This window comes from Ictalurus furcatus, chromosome 13 (genome assembly GCF_023375685.1).
Source record: "Ictalurus furcatus strain D&B chromosome 13, Billie_1.0, whole genome shotgun sequence".
Lineage (NCBI taxonomy): Eukaryota > Metazoa > Chordata > Actinopteri > Siluriformes > Ictaluridae > Ictalurus > Ictalurus furcatus.
In genome coordinates this window covers 12654857-12680348 of record NC_071267.1, presented here as the reverse complement: position 1 = coordinate 12680348, position 25492 = coordinate 12654857, and the positions used below count along the sequence as shown (strand labels likewise).

General features: G+C 37.3%; 2 protein-coding genes across 3 annotated transcripts; both read right to left on the bottom strand.

Moving 5' to 3' along the window:
* Positions 1–1675: 1675 nt before the first annotated feature.
* gucy2cb (guanylate cyclase 2Cb) lies at positions 1676–17432 on the bottom strand. Of its 2 annotated transcripts, XM_053640182.1 has the most exons (27): positions 16531–17432; positions 15073–15185; positions 14916–14983; positions 13234–13449; positions 12920–13038; positions 12733–12832; positions 12508–12607; positions 12188–12320; positions 11990–12072; positions 11674–11794; positions 11389–11473; positions 11187–11289; positions 10676–10738; positions 10512–10583; positions 8908–9012; positions 8726–8812; positions 8507–8639; positions 8289–8426; positions 7972–8060; positions 5739–5830; positions 5219–5374; positions 4847–5039; positions 4562–4736; positions 3748–3846; positions 3043–3137; positions 2829–2905; positions 1683–2260 (listed from the first exon to the last, which is right to left on the bottom strand). In XM_053640182.1, the coding sequence occupies exons 1-27, from the start codon at positions 16715–16717 to the stop codon at positions 2062–2064; spliced, it is 3201 nt and encodes a 1066-aa protein (XP_053496157.1). In that variant the 5' UTR covers positions 16718–17432; the 3' UTR covers positions 1683–2061. The 2 variants fall into 2 exon arrangements, with proteins under 2 accessions (XP_053496156.1, XP_053496157.1); XM_053640181.1 differs by having other exon boundaries at positions 1676–2260; positions 12733–13038.
* A 2119-nt stretch (positions 17433–19551) lies between these two features.
* csdc2a (cold shock domain containing C2, RNA binding a) lies at positions 19552–23086 on the bottom strand. Its single transcript, XM_053639915.1, has 4 exons — positions 22925–23086; positions 21242–21514; positions 20954–21076; positions 19552–20817 (listed from the first exon to the last, which is right to left on the bottom strand). The coding sequence occupies exons 2-4, from the start codon at positions 21418–21420 to the stop codon at positions 20655–20657; spliced, it is 465 nt and encodes a 154-aa protein (XP_053495890.1). The 5' UTR covers positions 21421–21514; positions 22925–23086; the 3' UTR covers positions 19552–20654.
* Between the last annotated feature and the right edge of the window lie 2406 nt (positions 23087–25492).

Sequence of the window (25492 nt, the reverse complement as noted above, 5' to 3'; positions counted from 1 at the left end):
GTTGTCACATGCAGAGAGTAATCAGTGTTGTCAGATACAACTGTAACTCCTTTAATGTTGCTGAGATCTCTTGGCAGGTTCTCTGGTAAGTTTTTGTCTTGTCCTTTTGGAGGGACATCCTGTTCTTGGTGATGTCACTGTGTTACTCCATTTTCTCCACTTGTTGATGATGGCCTTCATGGTGTTCCATGGTACATTTAATGTTGTGGAATTTTTTTTGTACCCTTCTCCTGATCGAAACCTTTCAACAGTGAGACCCTGTACATGCTTTATATGATCTTTACGGACCATGGCTTCAGCAGTCAGATGAAACCAAGAAGATGTGAAGGCAGTCCTACAGAAACAGCTGATCTTTATTTGGGGTTAATCAGAATAATTTCATTGATGACAGCTGCATGATAATTACTTTTGAACATGGGATTGAATGTGATTGGTTCATTCTGAAAACACAGTCACGTCTCCAATTATAAAAGGGTGTGCACACTTATACGACCAGGTTATTGTAACTTTATTATTTTTCCTATTTTCCCTAAAATGTTTCTGATCGTTTTTCACTAAATTCTTATACATTGTAATTTCACATTGAGGGTGGAAAAAGTTCTGAGATGATTTATCTTGGTTTAATTTTTTTTACATCACAAAAAAACCTGCCCAGGAGATCAACAGTGATAGATATACTCAAACCACGCCATCTGGTACCATCATTCATGCCACGGTCAAAATCCCTGAGATCACATTTTTTCCTCATTCTGATGGCTGCATGACTTTATGTATTGCACTGCTGCTACATGATTGGCTGATTAGATAATTGCATGAATGAGTAGGTGTACCTACTAAAGTTACACCTAAAGTTTGGCCTAAAGTTTGTGGACACCTGACCATCAGGATGTCTTTGTAGGCTGTAACATTACAATTTCCTTTCACTGGACCTATGGGGCCCAAACATGTTCCAGCATGACAATGCCCCAGTGCACAAAGCCAGGTCCATGAAGCCATGACGTGCCACGGTTGGAGTGAAAGAACTCAAGTGGCTTGCGCAGAGCCCTGACCTTAACCCCTCTGAACACATTTGTGATGAACTGGAATGCAGACAATCCCCCAGGTTTCCTTGACTGACATCTGTGCCGGACCTCTCTAATGATTTTGTGGCTGAACAGGCAAATCCCAACAGTCGTCCTCCAAAATATGGAATGGGATGTTCAAGAAGCACACACAGGTGTGATGGTTATGAGACCACAAACTGTTTGTCATATAGTGTTTTTCAATGAGCCCTCTTGCCTTGTGGATGGGGTCATCCTGATAGAGAACACTTCCTTCAGGACAGAAATGTTTTGTTTCATCACAGGATAAAGATCATTATCATCAGTCAGAATAACTTTGTCTTGATTTGAAGTGACACTTCCCTCCAAGGGAATAAGTTAACATAAACCATGCCAACATAATGTCACCTACATCACAACAAAAGCACCAGTTTTCCTTTCATTTGTGTGCGGTTGCAAGTTTTAGCAGTTTTCCACTAGGTGACATGCTAAAGATTCCTAGAGGTCATTTTTTTGACAGTTCCAACATACTTAATAAATATCATATATCTTGATCAGTGCATTATTCAGGAACGTTTTCTTAAGCATACAAATCAATCACGCTAGTCGATGAATTGATGTGGGAGTAGCAAATAGAAAATTCAAATAATCGTGCTCTTTATTTTAAAAAAAGTGCTTCAAGCTTTTGAGTTGTATTTCTTACAATGACAATGGTGTGATGTGGCTTGATTAAAACTTAGTATAATGCACTTGTAATGAGCATTCGTAAAGAACAATTTAATAAAAACCTCTCTTTAAAATGGGTTGCAGCTAAAAGATACACAACAGCTAGTAAAACATGCTTTAAAATTCAATTTCACAGAAGTTCACACATACCAGTGTAAAAATGCACATTCTTATAAACTAAGAATAGAAATTTATCCAAATACTACATTTGAAAAAAAAAATCAATAGTTATTGATAGTTAAATATAGATTATTTACAATATTCTGCAATGAACATGGAACAAACATTTTACAGGTTACAGGTATGTACTAAGGTTGTCAACAGTAGCAAGGTGGAAGTACTCAGGCTGCTCACTGTCAGTCAGCTGTGAGTGACCTCTGAGCTTCCTCTGACCTGCTGAAAGTGTCTTCCTCTTCTCAAGACTCGGAGACCGCTGCTCCAGACAACTCTTTATCATCTCTGCCAGGTCTTGCTGCAGACGCTGGAAGTTTTCACTACCATCACCAGTGGAAGAATACAGTAGTTTAGCTTACAAGAAGATTTACTCTATATCTTTTATGTACTGTAAATAGCTGCAGACTGTAGTTTTATAATGTGGACTTGCAAATAATCATATTTTTTAACATGTAATGCTAGCTACAATGAACCCTGTATAATAGCCTGGGGCAGTGTATAACATCTGAATATCCCCTTGTGTGTGTGCGCGCGCACATGCATGTTAAGATATTCCAACAAGGTCATGAAATAAGTTTGCAAAAATACTGCTGTCATTCGACAATCATTCCTTATAATCTTTCTGCTGAACTAGTGCAATTTCTAAATATCAGGAACCCAGGTGGTTACAGTTACAAACACATAACTAGTTCACACTGAATAAATGAACTTTATTTCTGTGAGACAGCTGAATATTATTGATGGACAAATACTAGTTGTGAAACATATGTTATACAAAATATATATACAGTATGCTGGTGCAAATTATTTAGAAAATACAATACTCACATTCTGTTTGAATGACTAAATATTAAGTAATGAATGAATATGAAAAGGTGTCTGACTCACGCTGTTGGGGGTGTAGGCAGGTTGTAGTTTTGTCCAGTAACCCCTGTTAACCAGTATGTTGTCTCCTTGCCTTTACCCTAATGATGATATTGGTAATGGCATAAAAATAATGGTGTAATGGTAAAAAAAACAACAACTTGTTTTTCTGTAGATGCATTAATTTATGTGATCTACATACATTCACAAATTCTATTTTTTAAAAGAACAGACATACCTTTAAATATGTCTCTCCTCGCTTCATATATTCAAACTTGCAGTTAGCCCGCTCAATAATGTTGATTGTTGACTGACTTACATGGATTTTCAAGGCTATGTCAGATATGGATAATGAATAGCAATCTATAATCAGTTTGCCAGACAATTTTTAACACTGCAATTTTAATGCTAGGAATTTCTGTGTGGAACTGATACAAATAAGTGAGTATTGGAGCTTAAAGTCCCCATGAAGTTTTGTGGCTTTTAGCATGAATATGTCGGCCTTAAGGTTATCTATAAGGTAGTGTGCTCCAAAGCAATTACAAAAGTCACATTTAGAAGATATATGCATTAAAAATTTACAGTCTCTCTCCCTACCAGCAATTCAGATCAACAATTTTGATGACATCATTCTGCACTCCAGCTTCTCATCAGATTTTCTGTCCAATCAAATGCTAGAATCTGAAGTGTCCCGCCCCCAACATTCCAAAAGTCCTTGATACGAACTGTCAAATACGGCTTAGGCCTGGCTGTGAGATAAGCTAAACGCTATTTGCTATTTTAAAAGAAGGAGGAACCGCTCTATATGTCCTGCTCTGACTTCCTGTTTCAGTGGAAATTACATCAACGTTGCCATTTCAAGGCACTTCACGAGGACTTTAAGGAAACAGAATAGAAAAATCTAATAGAGAAAGTAAATAACACATTTAGTTGTGATACTTACGTAATCCTGTGGACTCCATGCGAGAAGCAGTGTTCACTGTGTCTCCAAACAGACAATATCTGGGCATCTTAAGCCCCACAACACCTGCAGCACAAGGGCCTTTGCATAAAAGAAGTAATAGTTATTTAATTTAATTTAAATGAACACTATCTAAAACAGAACTTTTGTGAAGAGTCAGAACAGTTTGAACTCAGTCAGAAGACAAAACTTCTGTATAAATCAATTTGTACATGATTTAAAATTAAGTATTAACTATCTTTTTTTTTTTTTTAAAGAAACAAACAATGATATTAGTAATCACCTGCTTGCTGCTCTGCTGTATGTGAATAAATTTTATTTGTAGCCATTTATCTAATTGTAATGACTGTGTTTAAACTCAAGTAATAGAAATATTCTAGAAATATCAGGGAAAATATTTGTTCTTTCTACAGCCCTCACCCTGATCATGATTATACCTATTAACTCTCATACCTCATACCTATATATTTCTGAGACTTTCATTTTTTTTCCTAAATCATATTGCAATTACAACATGCAATTCTGCACCCACTCAGAAAGCTTCTGCGAAAGCTGCACATAAGCATCCATGCATACTTAGTGTATTTAATTTATCATATATACCACTGTTTACACCATTTCCACCACTAATTCTGATCAGAAGATACAGCTCAGCAGCCAGCTAAAACAGCAAGTGAATAGTGTTTAATCCTGCTATGCTGGTAATCTTCAGTTCTACAACTTTGTATTTGTATAAGCCACCTTCCCTCAGCCTGCCTACATAACAAAAATACCTGGGCCCCACACATCGCAATACCTGAGTGCACCCCTATACGGATCCATACAGGCAAGCCAGGCAGGTGGCGCAACTCAAAAGTGCCCATGAAGGAAAGGATGTCCAGCGCCATATGGCAAATATCCATAACATGTCTGTCTCCATTTCGCCGTGGGAGACCCGACACCACCATGTACGCATCACCAATTGTCTCCACCTGAATCAGGAACAGGCAAATAGATAACGTCATATGGTATTTACTGAAGCACAAAATGGATTGCGCACAAATACTGTTTGAATGTGATGTAGATTCATCTGCAGAGCCACCTTGTAGACATCATGATGGTCGAGGATGCTGTCAAAGTTTTTGTAAATGTCATTGAGCATGTCCACCACCTCCATGGGTGTGCTGTAGTGACAAAGGGTGGTGAAACCCACAATATCACTAAAGTAGATAGTGACCTCATCAAACAGCTCAGGCTCCACACTGCCAGTCTCCTTCAGAGAGCGTACCACTGGCCTAGGGTATACACATGATTTTAGCTCAAGACTGTGTCTTTATAAACTTTACACAGCTACAACTACACATAAAACACTTAAATAGTAAGGCACCCTATATCTGAAATAGAGGAAATGTATCATTTTATGTGTTCTGAATATGCAGTCTGAGGACAGTCAAGCTCTATTGTTGAACCTTACCCTGGAAGAAGCATGAAGTTGAGATTGTCCGCTCTATCTCTCTCTGCCTTGTACAGAGCTGTGCGCTCTTCCACCAGGTGCTCTAGGTTACGGGAATACATCTGTAGCCGGCGAATTAGATTTCCCATGTAACTCTCATTGGCCTGGTTGTGCAGACTATGACAAAATTTACAAACATGTTTGTAAAACTACAGCAACTTCTATAGTAATCCTAATTTAGCACAAAAATCACCAGTTACTTTCTATCATTATGCAATCAGGACTGGAATGTGAATACTAAGCCTGGCTATACAGTAACATATCAACTGTAAGTTATAAAACTTATACCTCTACCTCTTTTTTCACCAATACAGATTAAAATAGTTATTATTTGTTATAATGTATTATTTCACTATGTGCACTGCCTTACTTCCTGTACTGCTGTGTGTACTAACTTGTATTATATTTAGCATTACATTTGCCTCGTCCTGTCTCTTACTTTGTATATAAAGTTTGTTTCACCTGAGAGAACAGTTGTTACCTGACAATCTTTCCCAAAGTGCTTTCAATCTTTCTGAAATCTGGTCTTTTGTCAGGGTCTTCATCCCAACAGGATTTAATAAGTAAGTACACCTGAAACCATGGATTATGGACAGAAGACACAATACAAGATAGGTCTTTTTTGTTTGCCCTGGCATTTAACAGAAATGTATTAAAATACCATTAAAATAAGATAACATTCCATTACATAAGATACACAAACACATACAGTGCTGTGAAAAAGTATTTGCCCCATATTGGTTTCTTCTTTAGTATTCTTTTTTCAACCTGAGTAAACACAAAGTACAGTTTTTAAATGATAGTTATTTATTGAAGCAAAAAAGTTATCCAATACCAACTGAGCCAGTGTAAAAATGCATTTATCCCCGTAATAACTAATTACCCAAATCTATGAAACTGCATTTATAATGGGGTTCAGCTGGACTAGACGCAAGCAGGCCTGATTACTTCAAACCAAGTTCAATCAAATCTAAATTTAAATAGAACTTTTTCAACAGCATGAAGTTGGTTAAAAGGTCTTACCCAGTAACACACTATGCCAAAACTGAAAGAAATTCCAGAAATGATGAAGAAGGTGATTGAAATACATCAGTCTGAAAAGTGTTACAAAGCTATTTCAAAGGCTCTGGGACACCAAAGAACCACAGTGAGAGCCATTATCTCCAAATGGAAAAAACTCAACATAGTAGTGAACCTTCCCAGAAGTGGCCGACCTTCCAAATTCCTCCAAGAGCACAGCAATGACTCGTCCAGGAAGTCACAAAAGAGCCAAGGATAACATCAAAGGAACTACAGGCCTTTCTTGCATCAATAAAAGTCACAGTTCATGACTCCACTATCAGAAACACACTGGGCAAAAATTACATCCATGGAAGCGTGGCGAGGTGAAAACCACTGCTAACCCAGAAGAACATTAAGGCTTGTCTGAACTTTGCCAAAACACACCTTGATGATCCTCAAACCTTTTGGGCATAGGTGAGTAGAGTAGACAAACATTTTACTCAAGTACAAGTAAAACTACTTATAAAAAATTATTACTTAAGTAACAGTAAAAGTAATAATGTAAATAATTACTTGAGTAAGAGTAATAAAGTATCCAATGAGAAGACGCTAGTTACTTCAAAAGTGATTAAAATGAAGGGAAAATCCTGGATCTCAGGGCGTTTTCACACATGGCTCATTTGGAGAGTTTGTTTCGGAACCTGGTGCATTTTCTCCCTTTATTCGGTTCGTTTAGGCATATATAAACACGGCAACCATGCTCAGATACACACCAAAACAATCGGGCCGAGACCATCTCGTTCAGGTGTTCTCGTTTGTTCTTGATGTCCTTCAGGGGGATCAAGCCTTATTTAGGGGGGATGAAATAATTCGCACTCTGACAGTAATGGAGGAACGCCACCAAATGTAGCGAAGTAAAAGTACATTTCTGTGATTAAAAATTAACTTGAGCAAGAATATAAGTATGGCCAGTTAAACCTTCTCTTAAAAGTTTTCTTTTTTTCAAAAAGTCTCTCAAGTAAATGTAACAAAGTAAATGTAGCACGTTACTACCCACCTCTGCTTTTGGGAGAATGTTCTGTGGATTGATGAGTCGAAAGTGGAACTGTTTGGACGACAGTGGTCCCATTACATCTGGCGTAAACCAAACACAGAATTCCACAAAAAGAACATTATACCTACAGTCAAGCATGGTGGTGGTGGTGTGATGGTGTGGGGATGCTCTGCTGCTTCAGGGCCTGGGCAACTTGCAATAGTTGTGGGAAACATGAATTCTGTTCTCTACCAGAAAATCCTAAAGGAGAATGTCCAGTCTGTAAATTGAAACTCAAGCACAACTGGATTATGCAGCAAGACAATACTCCAAAGCCTAGAAGTAAGTCCTAGTCCTAGAAGTAAGTGAAAGAATGATCTCCAGTTATCGGAAGTGTTTGGTTGCAGTTATTGCTGCTAAAGGTGGCACAACTAGAATTTAAATTTTTAAGAGGGCAATTAGTTTTTCCCATTGGTGATAGGTGTTGGATAACTTTTTTTGCTTCAATAAAAAAAGAAAGAAAGAAAAACTGTATTGTGTGCTTACTCAGGTCTTTGTTGCCTTTGTTTTATGTTGTATTTCATTTGAAGATATAAAATTATTTACGATGAGATATACACACGTAAAAACAGAAGCAATCAAGATGGGGCATTTCACAGCACTGTACAACCACACACACCTCTAGTTCTTTTTCACTTGCAGTTTCAAAGTTTAGGTCAGGCCTGAAAAAACACAGCATTCGGGGATACTGCACATGGTCCAACTTTTCTGTTCAAAGAGAAGGATGGATGTATATATTTAAGATATATGTATGTATATTTAAGAATGTGTTAAAAGTAGACATTTTTCTCTACCATGGTATTTGAGGGAAGTCAACTACTACAACCTCACTGAAACTGGATATGGTATGGACAAATCTAACTAGTGAATCTAACCAATAGTTCTCCAGCAGGGGTCAGTATGTGTATGATTGAGGTGTAATTTATACACTCTCACCAGCTTTATCAGAACAGGCCTTGGTGTAGAATGTGCATTTTCTCAGCATGATTTCCTGTGCAATTATGGCAAAACTATAAACATCTCCCTTCTGAGAAATGCCCTCTTTTCTTAAGTGCTCTGGAGCAGTCCACAGATCTGTGAGAAAGAAAAAATTTCTAGTTGAGGAAGAAATAAAATCCTGTTCAGTGTAAATGCAACAACAGAGGAACACTGACCTCTGTCTGGACTGATGAAAGTATTAAAACCAAAGCCGGTAATTTTCACTACCATACGATTATCAGTGACACAGTTGGTGGACTTCAGATGGCCATGGACTTCAATGTTGCTTGCGTGAAGATAGGACATGCCCTGCATGGCATTATATTAAAGACTTTATGCTACTCAGAAAAATTAAAAAAGATATGAACTCAAACAATAAATAAGTGTTCACATACCTTTGCAATGTCATACATGACAGAAATTTTGAACTCCCAGTCCATGAAGGTCTCCTCTGGGTATGAAATCCTATCATTAAGTACATACTGAAAGAATACAGACACCAAAAATATGTGTAAATCTGAGCTGAACCAGTGTATGGTCAACTTTAAGGTCATGTTATTTGTGCTGCTCTACGCACCCTCAGAGATCCTCGCTCTCCGTACTCAAACACTCCAAGAACCTCATGATCAATCTTTACTGTACCATAGAATTTTATTAGGTTGTAATAATCTATTTGTAATAGCTGAAAAGAAAGTAGACCAAAGAAAAAGTTGTCTTCTATTTCAAATACATTTTATTGTTTCAAGAAATATAAAAACGAGTGTTTACAGTTGAGGCCAAGGGTTTACATACACCTAGGCTGAAGACGCTCAAGCTCAATTTTTCACAACTCCACCCATTTCATCTTACAATACATTTCCTGTGTTCAATCAATTAGGGTATGTACTTTATTTCTATAAGAGCTTATTTCAAAATAATAGTAATTAATAAAAATGTTTAAAAATTATTTCAGCTTTTATATCAGAATATATCAGATTTTCATTGGGTCAAAATACTTTCAGTGGGTTTACATACACTTTGTTAGTATTTGGTGACATCAATCCATCCATCCATCTTCTACCACTTATCCTTCCTTCAGGGTCACAGGGAATCCTGGAGCCTATCCCAGGGAGTATCGGGCACAAGGCGGGGTACACCCTGGACAGTATTTGGTGACATTGCCTTTTAATTGCTTAACTTGAATAAAACACTTGGGATAGCCTTCCACAAACGTCTCAAAGCCAGAATTGCCTAAATCTCCTGATAGAACTGGTATAACTTAATCAGGTCTGTGGGCCTCCTTGATCAGACACACTTTTTCAGTCCAATCCACAATTTTTTTTTACAGTATGAGATTCAGGGCAGGATTTTGTGATGGCTTCTTCAATAATTTCACTTTGGAGGTATGCTTAGGATCACTGTCCTGCTGGAAGACCCAGTTGGAACCAAGTTTTAACTTTCTGGCTGATATCTTGAGATGCTTCAGTATTTCTAGATAATCCTCCCACCGCATGATACCATCTATTTTCTGAATTGCACTTTTCCAGCAAAACACCATCACAACATGATGCTGCTAACCCATGCTTCACCATGTTCTTTGAATTAAATCCTCATCCTGTTTCCTCCATACATTGTGCTGATCATTATGGAACACCTCTCTAAAAGTATGGTGATCACACGATTTTCCTTTCCCTCAAGCCTTCATGCCATGGCATTGTAGGTCTCCTAATGGTGGATCACTGGTTCCTTTGTTTGTACAGATGCTCATGGTATCTTTGGTTGTTTGTAAATTGCCCCAAAGTAGGAACCCCACAATAATTTTTTCTGAGGTCTTGGCTGAGTTGCTTGGATTTTCCCATGGTATCAAGGGCAAAGAGGCACTGGCTTTAAAAGTAGGCCATTTTACAGCCAAAGTTTCACTCCCAATTACATCCAAAATATCACAGTTGGCCAATCAGAAGCTTCTAAATGTCATTACATCAATTTCCAGACTCGTCCAGACTAGTTTAGGAAACAGTTAACTTGGTGTATGTAAAATTATAACCCACTGGATGGATCATGTATGGTAATATGAAATGATTGGAGTTGTGGAAAAACCGACATTGAATATCTTTAGCCTAGGTGTAAGTACTTTTTTTTGTCAAGTGGTTGTTGCAAATAGAGTCCAAAGCATCACAAAGAGAAAAAAGAACGTTTGCTTACTGCATTAAGTGCTATTCTCTGTCTTTCACTGAAGTAGCCATCAGAGTGCTTCAGCTCTTTAAGGATTACAATCTACAACAACAAACATGCCGTTATGTTGAAATAACTGAATATTGAACAGGCAAGTTGATGAGAGAGCTACTAGAAGAATGATGACAAATCACCTTTTTATCGTAGCGTGCCCGGCGAATCTTCTGACACGTATCTTTCCAGGCATCCTCATCAATCTGATTAACCAGATATAATGAAATTATTAATAGTCTATTACCTCTAAATGAATTTGATTAAATGTGGTTAAATGGACTGAGTAGCTGTTTATTGATGGACTCTATCATAAAAGCAAGCTATATGAACAGATCACTGAAACCTGAAACCTGATACTGTAAAAAGATCAACATAGTTCATTTATAATAATGTCATGGTACAGATATCTACTATTTGGTTGATGTGTTTCAATGTATTAACAAGTTTGGCCCAATGGAAAGGTACAAAGAAATTTTCAGTGTTAAAAAATACTGTGAAAACCACTTCTGAAAAGCACTTTTGAACAAATCATGTCTCATACAGTGTTATGTCCTTCGCAATGTTAAAATGACTAGAGAAAAGTAAATGAATTAAGCTACAAAAAGATTCAAAGGCATAAGACCTAAAGTGTGAATAGGTGACAAACATTACCTTTAGAGACACCATATTTCTCTCACTGGACTCTACAGGGGTAATGAGCTCTACAGGGATGTGGGACCATCGCTTTTGTTTACGGCGGTATGACCTGTTCTGCCTGGGAAAGCAGAAAGCATATATTTCTTTATGTTCTCAAAACACAAAACACTAAGTGGATGAGGAAATTATAAAATATGACAGAATCTGACGTTCTTACCAGTAAAAGACAAACGCAACTGTGGCTATCACTACCAACGCTAGGAAGCCCAGTGATATGACATTGACATACTGCACCAGCAGACCTGAACATAAATAAGGTGAGTTAGAAATCATTGTTAAAGGGTCTGTAAATAGTAACATTCATGCAATTTTGCTGTTTAGGCATGGTTAAATTAAACTGAGAGTTCATTCTTTGTACCTACTCTAGGTATGACTTAAAGTGCATAACCTTAACAGTAAACTGCTAACAGCAAAAGCAACTAAATCAGAAAAGTCACAGCACCTGCATTATCAGCAAGAGGCTGATCACCAGGAAGTTTCTGTTGAGGCCAGATGAATGAAGGATTGACGTCGACCAGTGCTGTTTTATTATTACTGGTGTCAAACTCATACAAAACTTTGTACTGAAGGACAGAAAGGGGAACTTAAGCTTTTATGTCTGATAACACAAACCAGTTGCAAGCAGTCACTAAGGTACTGTGTGTGCTCTCTGCCAGTAATCGAGTTGTGACTTTATAAATGATTTCCACATTCCCATAATCTCCCTGGCAAATATATCTGGTGTATTCAGTTGGAGTGGTTGAAGATTTATTGCATACCTCATTGTTGATGTTGGTGTAAATCACTGAAAACACCACATCTCTATCCCCATGCTCGTCTAACATATAATCTCCCGCAATACCTGTGATCATAAACACATAATATTCACACAGGTTTCATTTACATTATGATTTCACTAACTTTATCCGAGACTTAATTAGGAAGTCAACAGGATTTTAAGTCTCAATTATGTTAACCTTTAAATGACACATTTCTGAAATAGTTAATGTTGACACTGTTTACATCCATGACAGGAATCCGCCAAATTTGCCTCATCACCTGCCCGAACAGCAGTACCGCATCATGATATGCGGCGATATAATCATTCATCTACAGACAAAAAGACAAAAGAGCAGACAGGAAGAAACAGATACAATAAGACAAGCATAAAATCCATATATGACAGCTTTGTGGCATGTGGACTGGCAGCAGAAAAGTGTGTAATTACTCTATAAAGTACAAAACACAATTATACATGATAAAGAAGCTGAAAAAGAAAAGCAGCAAAACCCCTGACCGTGTTGTTGGTGGTTATGGTGTAATTCCGAGTATTGGGCATTGTCAGCACCAAGACATTCTTCATAGCATCATTGGATGGCTCATGGTAATATTTGTCACTAAAAAGAGATATATTGCAATGTTTAGTTTCCTATGTTGTTCCCCATGAGCACACTGAGAAAGACTCAAAAAGAAAGATAAGACTAAAAAAAAGTGAAATAGCAGTGATTGGTGGATGACTGACTTGTACAGATCAATGAGAATAAAGGTAACATGAGTATCGACATCCAGAGAGCCATTCTTCAATTGCATGATATCATCGGGAGTTCCGCATAAAATAAACACTGTGGGGAAAGCAAACACTGTTTCATGATGGACAAACATTTGCCCGTTTAAAAAAGAAGGCAGGAAAACATGGAATTTATCCTTACAGTTACTTTCTCTATCATTTTTTAATGCAGCACTGAACTCTTCTTCTTTTCGGAGCACCACTCTTTTCTCAACACTGGAAGCAAAGGAGCCTGAGTCAACCTCTAGGGCATTCATGTACCTTGTCAAGAGGAAAAGGTAATGTCTCATTAGCTTTTAAGCATCTTTGTCACATGATAAGCTGATACATTCACTGTTAAAGCACAAATAACTAAACACATTTTCAGAACAACTTGGCATTAACTGAACTAATCCTTCCCCTGAACTAAGGTCTAGCTTATTTCATGGGAAAAAAAAAACATCTCAGGTAACTCACCAAAAGCAATCCTCTGTGTTATTGTTTTTTTTGTAGATGTATGTCTTACTCCACAAAGGCTTAATATCGTCAGAGAAGTTCCAGAATTTGATAAAGAAGTTGGAGACCTTGCGAGCTGGAGGCAGTAGGCGTGTCAGGTTAGCCTTGTAGTCACAAGACAGGCCAAAACTCCCCGCTGAGATGATGGGCATATTGAGTTTTAGACCAACGTCAATACTGCCAAAGACCAGGTTACACATACAATTAAAGCAAATATTTTCATGAGAAGAAAGGACTTACAAACTGTAGCAGATCTTTAAAACTTGGATAAAAAAAAAAAACAACAACTTTACTAATGTGAAAGGCATGGAGACAACACTAGGCACAACAGTTTCAACAGTAATAGAATGCCTTTTCATTAAAGAGCGCAGTGTGACATGGAAAGTCTTACCATTTTCAAGTCAATAATTTCAAGCAAAGGGCCATATTTAGAATTGAGATAGATAAGTGCATAGTGAGGATATTATACCACAATTGTGCACATAGGTATTCAGACCGCAAACATAATTAAAAACGCATATACTATTTAGAAATTGCATGAGAGTTACTCACACAGGGTGGATTTTGAGTAAAAGAGATTTAAAAGAGAGTCAGTTACGCCCGATTCTGAACTATAGCACATTTTCTGGCTCAATATTGGCTCAAGCTAAGAGCAAGTGTTAAGTCCACCACCACTGTCTGACAGTTTCATGTAACCACAATACGACATGCAGAGAGTCATTGTCTGGCCTGTAAATACACTTATATACAGTGCCCTCCACTAATATTGGCACCCTTGGTAAATATGAGCAAAGGCGGCTGTGAAAACTTGTTTTTATTGTTTAACCTTTTGATCTTTTGTTTAAAAAAAATGCACAAAATACTCTGCTCTCATGGATATCAAACAATTGAAAACACAACACAGGTTTATTAAAAAAAATTATTTGTTAAATATAGGTGTGCAACAATAATTGGCACCTTTTTAGTCAATACTTTGTGCTACCTTCCTTTACCAAGATTGGAGGTTAGAGAATACATGGCAAGGGATCTGAGTCCATTCCTCCATACAGAATCTCTCCAGATCTTTCAAATTTCGAGGTCCACGCTGGTGGACTCTCCTCTTCAGTTCACCCCACAGGTTTTCTATGGGTTTCAAGTCAGGGGACTGGGATGGCCATGGCAGGACCTTGATTTTGTGGTCAGTAAACCATTTTTGTGTTGATATTGATGTATGTTTTGGATCATTGTCCTGCAGGAAGAGCCAACCACGGCCCATTTTAAGCTTTCTGGCAGAGGCAGTCAGGTTTTCATTTAATATCTGCTGATATTTGATAGAGTCCATGATGCCATGTATCCTAACAAAATGTTAATGCTTCATTAAATTAATGGATTCAAAGGAAAGAACTTGTGTTTAAAGTCTGTCATCTAGACTCTATTGAAACCAGTCTCAGACACTTCTACTCAAGAAAAGTCTGGCAACCTCAGAGTCATGAACTACATGAAAGTGATTTGCATAATCTCAATGAGCCTAGAAAATTGATTTAAGTAGGTGTGCAACGAAGTCTGAATATATGCAAATTTCCCCACATAAATATTGACAAAATCATTGGACTTAAGTCACCAACTCTGAATACGGCCCAAAGTTAGGAATCAGTCTAACTCACTCCACCAGCTGGAAGGTTGCATAGGTACAGGATGGTCCCAGCAGAGCACAGCCAACCATTCCTGATTTCTACAACAGAATATTGGCTATGAGATTTACCAACGTAAACAGAGTGATGATCATGTCTCAAAGTTAGTACACCTGAAATGAACTCTCACATCAAGATCTTTTAGGATCTCTATTCCCCCACAGGGGCTGCTGCTACAGCCTTTATGTCGGTAATAAACAGTTTGAAACCCATTGTAGGTCGCACTCAGGTTGTGAGTCACATCTGAAAAAAACAAAAAAACAAAAACACAGCACCAATGAAATTACTGAAAAAATAAAAACAAAAACATGGCCTTACCTGTGGGGTTTTTTTTTGTTGTTGATAATGTCCGTCTAGTCAAAGTTAATGTATCTTCAACAGCATATCCTATTTGGTTGACAAGCTTTTCAAATGTATCATTGTGTTTAATGATTTGTCAATTGTTAGTAAGTAATAGCATATAGCTAGCAAAAATCAGATATATTTTTAGGGTTCATACAGCTGTATGTAGAAAACTACAAACAGAAAAATGATGTAGTATAACTCCTTATGCTCCAGTTCTCCTTGGCATAGATTTTACAAGTCTCTGGAACTATACTGGAGCGCTGAATAATATTCTTCTAAAAGATATTCTCTCATTTGGTGTTTTGATGTTGGTGGCAGAGAGCGCTCTCTAATACTATAAGAAATGTGCTAATCCTACATGATGCTGAGACATGAGATGGAAGAGACTACTCCAGTCAAGATAAAAAGGTTTCATTACAGAATAAGGGTGATTAATAAGAATAGTTTTGCAGTGACCCTTCCCTAGGGGACAGGTGGCTCCCAGAGCATATCAGGCCCACCAGTTTTTCCATTAATTTTTTACCCATCTGTACAAGTTAAATTATAATATATATATATGATTTTTATAATATCCAATTTTTTAAAGAATTGTTTAAACTTATGTTTCATTTGAGCTCTGTACATACAAGATAAGTGATAAGTCAGTATACAATGCAGATACTGTTAGCTACTTATCATATTTTTGGCCATACAGATGTTTTATCCCATTTGGTTGGGTTACAACAAACTAAATATTAGTAAGTTAACAGATCCATGGCTATTTTTAGTTTCGAACCATTTTATAATTTCCGCTCTCTGTTAAAGAGACATTCAGGACAATAAATAAATAAATAAATGATACATCTGATCTTAATCATCCACTATTATAATGGTATTATTGTGGTTATTGTTAAGTTATTATTACATTATTTTCATGATCAACTGGCTGGTAACTTTATTTGAAAAAGTTTTAATCCAAGCCTCAATACCAGGTAGACCGAACATCGCCATAGTCACCAAATTAGACAAAAATAAAATCTGTTTTAGAACAAAATGATCACCTTATAATATGAAAATGTTCATTGATGTGGTTCACCAAACTACAATGACTAGGGACCTATAAGGACCACACAGGAATATATACAGCCTGCTGACTATGCGTATTTGTTCACCAACATAAAAAAATGTGTAGAATATCTAGACTTCTTTTGGTCATAATTATCTACAAGCAGAAAAAAACAAACAAACAAAAAAAAAAAACTACCATTGCTGTAGTTGATCTCCGCGTCGAATTTAATCGCTTTCATCACCGCTGGCTGAACGAAGTTCAAACTCCAGGGAGACACGTCGTCCTGCAGCAGCACCACGTTCATCAGGTACTCACCGTTTAGGCAAGACTGGTTCAGTCCACTCGTTAGACTCCACAAACACACAAAAATCCAGTAACGCATTATTCATTACCAGCTGTTACAAGACAATTGCGTTGAATCAAAAGAAATGATCCGCTTCTCTCTTAAAAAACATACAAACAAACAAACAAAAAGTCTAAATTAGCTGGACCCCAAACTGTCTTCACAGAATTTAGCACGGTGTCATATTTGTAGGAAATCGGCCTAGACATATAAATATTTTGAGGGTTAATAGCGTAGGTAGAAGTGTCTAATAAGCAAAAAAAAAAAAAATCTACAATCTAATGCCAGTTTAGTCCACTCTGTGTTAGGTTTATTGTTGACTATAAACCTAGTCCGTGGACTACGAGAAAAGATAAAACTAATGGAAAAATACACGACGTAAAAAATGTTGACAATCAAAGCGAGATGTTTCTGCTCTCGGAGCCACTGCTCGTTAATGAACTACAGAGAGCGAGAGAGCTTGTGTAGTAATAAACCAGCCCGGTGTCTGAACTGAGACTTGCTCAGATAAGAGCATTTGAAAATGTATAGCCTACCCATCTGCTCAGTTTCTACAGCAGCAAGATTGGCTATACAATCACACTGTAAAAATTATACAGAGACACCCGGTCACCTGCTGCTGTGGTCTAACAGTGAACACACAGACCTAAACTACACATGTGATTTATTCAGTCAGATATTATCTGGCTTGTAGTGAGAACTTAGCACATCTGGATTCATGTGTTTAGTTAGTAATTTTGATTTTATATTTTAAATAATGAGTATTTTACATGCATTTGTATAACAAGCTATCCTTCTACATGCAAGCACATAACATCACTAAAATGCCTATAGAACTGTCCCAGAAACATGCTTCCCCATTTTTCTACTGTTCTGTATAGTGGATAATGTACATACATCTTCATGTTAAAAAACTATTTAACACAAACATTATTTCACCGTTGTTTGTCTTGGTTTATATAAAAATACTTATTTATAAAGTTTGTAAAAGCCTTTCATCATCGATTGATCTTAGTCTGAGTGAAATTCCTGTTTACATCTTGTCCTCCATATATTTTAGATTATATCTGTAATATCATGTGATTTTGATAACATGGTATCACTATTGAAGTGTCCCTCATTAGTTTGAGTCAGCTTAATATCTTTGCCAGTGATTGCAACCCAGCCTTGCAGTTTTGAGGTAAACATAAATACTAGTTTGGTGCAGTTCTTTAGAAGGCAAAGACCACTGAAGGAACAAGTAGTAAAAAAAAAAGGAAAAAAAAGAGAAAGATAATTGTCTGAATGTGTCATTTAACTGAAGATGTTTGAGTCCCCTTTTGATGCTCATGCACAACTTGATGTTTTCATTTTTGTGGTACAATGTAGGACAAGTCATTAATCAAATTTAGGGAAGTCATTTAGGAGAAGAATATTCATATATATCATAAATGGAAAACAGATTTTTACAAGTAGCAGATATAAATTAACATGGACTTTGGCTATTGTGGGTTTTAATGTGTTCAATTTGACATACCTTTCATTTATTGCCTCATATAAACCTTTCTTACATTATACTTACATAATACACAGCAAAATCACCAGTGTTGATTTAACACCCACAGTGTTGAATTCACACCCTTCAGTGTTTATATGAGTCCATTGGACTCATATAAACACTCTGGGTGTTAATTCAACACTAGGGATTTTACTGTGTATTTGTCCTCATGTTAAAAACTTGGTAGAAAAAAATATAGCAGTAAATTAAGAAGACAATGAAGCTCAAAGTTCAAAGGTTGATGTGCTATGAAACTACAGTGCTGCTGATTAACTGAACTGTCATAAAAGTTGACTCATGGTTTGCTGCTAAGTGAACACACCTTCTGAGAAAAGATAAAACTGATGAATTTGCTACAATCAAGTGGGTACATAATGTCCTAGCATAATGCTTGGGCACCCCCAACCAAATGACATATTTTGTTCATTTTTTAAGTGAAAAGACATGAACGATGCAGCAAACTATTACAAAAAAGATTTCTGCGAATGTTAATGCACAGTTACAGTACTAAAATTATTTAAAATAATGTGTGTGTGTGTTTGTTTATTTATTTATTTATTTATTACTTTTTGTATTTACACAGTTTGTATTTACTTCTTTTCAGGGGTGACCAAACTTTTGCATACAACTGTATATATTTATAATTAATTTACATACTGTATTACCCAAATATATTTTCCTAATATCTTCATTTGATGACTTTGAGAGTTTTTTTTTTTTTAACTTTAAGGTCTTTTAAAACTGTAATGTGTCTTTAAGGCTCTCCAGTAGTCTGCATAAGCTTCTGAAATTATGCTTGAGCATTTATCTCCTTATGGCATCTTTGCTCATTTAAAAGTCTTCTTTTGATCTTCTATGCACTGTTGTTAAAAACAGAGCAGTAAAGACAGGAGCCAAGAGCATACTAAGCATGTATAAAACAAGATTTGATTTGATTTGCAGTATCTGATTTGTCCATTGGTGCAAAATGCTCATGGAATTTGGTCAAAACAATGATGAAGTGAGTCAGCATGAGCAAAATATTTATTAGTCACATTCAGAGCCACTGACTTAAGTTAGTGTACGCTGCTAAGAAACTTACAGACAATGGTTCTTATTCAATGAAGTTGTATATGAACAAATCTGAGCAAAAGATTTACCATTCGAAAATGTTCATCAGTGCATCTGAATGATCAGACTCATGCATGGTCAGACAACTGTAAATTCAAACAACCATTTATTACATTGTAAACAATAAAATTACAGTTACACTGAAGGTGGGGAAGAAGTGAATTTGAGTGGGGTATTTAGTCAAATACCCAATGTTTATTTAATGTTCTTAAAATGCACACAGTTTGTTACAGAAGAGGACACTGACAATGCAATGTCAAAATGCTTTTCACTAATGAACAGCCCATTATCAGATGGATGAGGTTTGTGAGCATTTCCAATGTTCTTAAAAAAAAAATTCACTATTTTGAGCAAGGGTAGACAATATTTGAGTAGTTGTACTTTCTTACTATACTTAAGTATTATTTTGGTGTATTTATACTTGATTGTTGTTGAAATTGAATACTTGTACTCTTACCCGATTACATTTTCAATAAAAAAACTAAATTTTTCCTCCATACATTTTTATTTAGACCTACAAAGTACTTGTTATAAACCTCGACCTTATTGTGTTACACAATGTAGTTAGTGCTATAGCTAACCATGTGTGTCTGAATATGGATAATCTGTTGCACTGTGTTACTTGAGCATGCGCACCCCTGGCCCTAAGTAGCAACTATTTAACTTTCATTTGATTGCATTTTTTGGCAGAATAGTTCAACTTTTAATTGAGTAAGATTTTGACACATTATATATACTGTCACTTAAGTATAATTTCTCAGTACTTTGTCCACCCCTAACTGTGAGGTAAGGTAATTAAAATTTCCACTTACAGAAATTTAACATTTGTTCTATGATTATTAAGAATATAATTATTACTGTTCGTCCACATGACACTAACATTTTGGGTGTCAGTAGTCTCAGTAGTATGTAATAACAATGCACCGAAATAATGAAATCAACTTCACCCTAAAATATAAATAAATAAATAAATAAATACAGACAAAGTCAATGCTATCCAGATGGAGACTTTATGTTTTTATATAACTTCTACTGCTATTTTAAAAGCTCAGTCAGTCCTGCCAAACTAACTTCTAACTCCAGTTAGTTACACCACCTTCCAAATAGTTTATAGCACATATTTGCCAAGCTAAAGACCCAGAAGTTACACGACCCCAAATCCATCCATAACCTACTTACACATAACACCATTTCAAGCTTATGTTAGTAAATATATATAAAGATATTTAATGCCTTCAGCTATTTTGTAACACTGTATTTCCCTTCTCCATGTCAGAATTCGTCCTGCCCAAACTTCTGTTATTCATTCTAGCAAGAGTAATGTCTGAGCTATGAGCTGAAAACTTGTCCAGACCATGTCTCATGCTTTGTTCCTGGTGTAAGGTTAGTGATTACCACCTCTATAGCCTGGAACTTCAGATTCTTCGGTGGAACAGGACACACTTTGTAGGTCACCTCATCCCCCTCCACTGGTACATATTCACCCTCAATGCTGTTAAAAAAAAAAGAAGGCACATATTGTTCTTTAAAATGTCAGTGCCCCATTGATTTTACAAAATTCTAATTATGTATTATTCTAGAGTCCAATGCAGCATGCTTGATAATAACTCCTCTGATGGTGTACTCACTCTGAGATGTGAACAAATATATCCTCGCCTCCATGAGTAGGTCGGATGAAACCATGTCCCTGAGATCTAGAGAAGTTCTTGCAGACTCCCTTGAAAACTGGGCCAGACCTGGACCTCACAGTTCTGATAAAACAGAGACAATGATTGAGAGAAAGTGAGTCCAGGATGCATATTACTGAAAGCAAAGCAAACTCTGTCACACATTTAGAGAGATGGCACAGTCAAAACTGCTCCAGCATCCAAGTTTCATTTTATTTCTCTAACACAGAGTGTTTTGCTCTGACTTACGCAGAGTAGGAGCGATTGCGCTTGGTAGGAAGTGGACTATGTGGCTCCCCGGCTTGTGGCGGTTTCCTCTCCCAAACATGACTGCCCCCTCTCAGAAAAGGCAAAGAGAGTGGGAGAGGAGTGTGCGGTTTGTGCAGCAAAGGATCAGATGAGGATGAAGTGTCTGAATCAGTCATCATTCAGAGGAGTCCGAGCCCTCTGAACCTGCAGGCTTCACAGGCTGAAGACTAACCAGCTGGGCCGCAAAGGAGTAGATTCAGAAGCAGAAAAGCACTGCAGAGAATCACAAATTAATCTACTTTACAGAGTGTCGATAACAATCCAGCATCAACTACAATGTGAACATGCAATAGTTATGACAATAAAGCCATTTCTTAGTAGAAAGTTTATTAAGTACATCTGCATTGTTGTTACACTAGTTGCTCATTTTATCAGGTACATGATGTGTTTACTGACTTTAGCTCATTTCCTGTTACACATCATTGCACTTTGTCCATCAATGGAAAGGGACCACCACCACAGCACCTTGTTTGTACGCCTTGTAGGTGTGCAGTTACAGTATATAACTCATATTTTTCATGCACAGTGTTTCTATAGGCCTTCATCAGCGATCATACTACAGAACTGCTGTTGGCAGACTATTCTCAGCCCAGCAGAGATACTATACTAAGGTGTTTAAGAATTCCTGCAACGGAGTGTACACGACTCCAATCAGTGCCATGCAGACTACCGTGTCAGCATCACAGAGAATGGTCCGCCACCCAGATATTGTTGAGTCAGCAGTTGTCCTGTGGTAGTCCCTTTTCGTTAAATGCACAAAGTTAAGATGGGCTGACAAACATGCATAGCAACAGACCAGTGGCGGCTGGTGGTTTTTAAAATCGAGGAAGCACATGTGTCTTTTATTGAAGTATAATAGAATAATATTTTATTGTAAATGACATGTTTTATCTGTTTCATCTGTTGGTCGCTCCTCATGAGCAAAAGCATCAAAAATCATTTCCAAAATCAGGTCAACAACATTAGTATTGTTTCCCAGCTAAATTGCTAACTAACTAGCTCGATTTCACTGAAGGTAGTGACAAATGAACCTGATGAAAGGACCAATGAGTGAGTACAGCTAGAAGACAGGCGCACCTGTAAATAGATGTCCCTTTATTTTCATACAGTGGAAGCTCGAGGGGGGAAACAAGTAGTCTAACGAAAATGCTCTGAAACCAGAATATTTCTGTCATTTTAATAAATTGTGGGCAATAAAGGTGTAACATAAGCTGGAACACCAACATCATAACGTTGCAACAGAGAGCTCCCAGTAATTAAGTGCATCTCTGAAGAGGTGTCATTTTTCCACTCCATAAAAACTGGGCGTAAATGGAAATGATCTTCAAGTGAGAATGTGTTGTTCGCCTTTTAGTACATCGAGCACATGCTCAGAATAACACACGGAACCTAATGATCATTAGTCTCCTTCCAACCCGTTACTGTTACAGCACGTTTACCCAGTTCACTCACTAATGTAACACGAGTCGCGACTTGAAAACATCACGCTAGCGCTAGGCAAACACCACAAGCTTTGCATTCCCTTGTAAACATGAACGCGTCATAAAACCAGCATGGCGTTTTATTTATAACGGAATGTGGAGCAGGGATGGAGCTGACTACCGAGGACGCTCTCGCTCTTACCGTATTTTCAAAATGTCCGCGGGTGTAATAGGTCTATTCTTCACTCTGCTGCCATGTTTATGTTAAGCTGATCCATGAGAGGCACACAGCTGTTTATTCATATAGAAAACACAAACCCCGGCAGAGCTTACCCAATGATGTGCTGAAGGAGGAGGAGGAGGAGGAGGTTTGGATGTGCTTTTTCTAGAAAAAAAAAAGGGGGGGGGGGGTTTAAAGCGTATACTCATTCACGCATCAGGGGGTTAGATGTGAATCATCGATTATTCAATTAAATGGTATTTCTATAGCGTTTTTAATAATAGACATTGATACAAAGCAATAGAATTAGCCAGGGTTGTATCTAGGGGGTTCTGGACCCCACAGTCCTCCACTCATATCATATACGGTATAAGATATGACCATGGACCACATCTACATTATTATTTTAAAAGATTAATATCATATCACTTTGACGCAGTATATTTACTTGTAACATATCATGGTAATGTTATTGTAAAAACTTTTTTTTTTCCTCAAAAGTGTTTGCAGATACTCACTGTCTTCATTTTTGATGAAGATAATACGCATCTGCATAATATTTTATTAAATAAAGCTAATAAATGTATCCATCCAAGAGAAGTGAGTTGTATTCACATTTTCTTGACAGTATTGTTATCTTAAAACATATCAGCGACCAGCGGGTATTTTTTCAACAGATGGGTATTTTTATTTTATTTGGGGGGTGGGGGAGTGTGTGTGGGGGGGGGGGGGGGGGGTTTGGTTATTTGGGAAAACTTATTTCATGAAGTTGTTGTGGTTTTCATTAAACTCTCAGGCATACAAGCTGAAACTGTAATATGTCTAATACTGTAATATAAATACTACTGATTTAGTGGGGCACCTGGGCAGTGGGGGCCCCTATAATTGTCATCACCTTTCACCCCACTAGATGACTCTGGATTTAGCCTATAATGATACCCCTAATGAGCAAGCCATGACAGTGGCTAGGAAAACCTTCCTGATACGACATGAGAAAGAACCCTTGAGCAGACTCAAAGGGAACCCATCCTCTTCTGGGTAACATTGGATAGTTAGAAGCCAAAAAGTGGGCATTAAGTATGCTGAAAGGATGTTCAGTAAGAGCATCATGGTCTTCATGATTACAGCAGCAGGTCTTAGGTACAAATCCACAGTATCCAGTTGAGATATCACCCACTGAAGTTGGGTGATACTTGGACATATGTTCTCAGGAAGTGCAATGTTTAGGATATCCAGTAATAATACTTATTTCAAAAGGTTATCCAAAAGTAATAATAATAATAAAAAAAAGCCCCCTTACTGTTTCATTCGAAGGGCACCATTTTTGCAAACTAAAATCATGTATAAGTACAGAACCTACAGTATCTCACAAAAGTGAGTACTCCCCTCACATTTTTGTAAATATTTGATTATATCTTTTCATGTGACAACACTAAAGAAATGACACTTTGCTACAATGTAAAGTAGTGAGTGTACAGCTTGTATAACAGTGTATATTTGCTGTCCACTCAAAATAACTCAACACACAGCCATTAATGTCTAAACCGCTGGCAACAGAAGTGAGTACACCCCTAAGTGAAAATGTCCAAATTGGGCCCAAAGTGTCAATATTTTGTGTGGCCACCATTATTTTCCAGCACTGCCTTAACCCTCTTGTGCATGGACTTCACCAGAGCTTCACAGGTTGCCACTGGAGTCCTCTTCCTCTCCTCCATGACAACATCATGGAGCTGGTGGATGTTAGAGACCTTGTGCTCCTCCACTTTCCATTTGAGGATGCCCCACAGATGCTCAATAGGGTTTAGTCCATCACCTTCACCCTCAGCTTCTTTAGCAAGGCAGTGGTTGTCTTGGAGGTGTCCAAAGTGTCATTTCTTTAGCGTTGTCACATGAAAAGAGATAATCAAATATTTACAAAAATGTGAGGGGTGTACTCACTTTTGTGAGATACTGTATATATGTGACCACACAACACATATTGTGTTAACTTGTGACCACAAAACACATGCCGTGTGTTAACTTAATGAACACTATCCTTTAGGTGACTTTGAACAACTATCATCATGCTGAAAAATCCATCTTGACCTGAACACCAGGTGTCATGTTATTTTCCAGCATCCTCATGGCTTGACTAAATCGATCAATAAATGTTTGAGATATTCTAAATGTCTTAATGTTGAGTTATTTTATTGAGAGGATCTTCTCACTAATTCTCTAGAATTAGTAGCAGTAATTCAGAAATGGTTTGAGCCTGACCAGCTCAGCCTGTGTTTTTGGCAGTTGGAAGCTGATCAAAGCAAGCTGAATTTATCAGCAGGGTAGCTTTTACAGTGCTAGGTGCAACTTTGATTCTTAAGTGTATAGATGAATGATGCTCAAAGGAAAAACAATTGACGAAGGTCAATATTATCAAAACAGCACATTTACTCCTATTGCCCATCACTGTAAGAATCATGCATGAGAGATGCTCAAGCCTCCAGATGTCTCACACAGTTTTTGTGGATTGTAGCTGCAGTAACAGGAAAGTACTGACTCAATTGCCCCATCAGG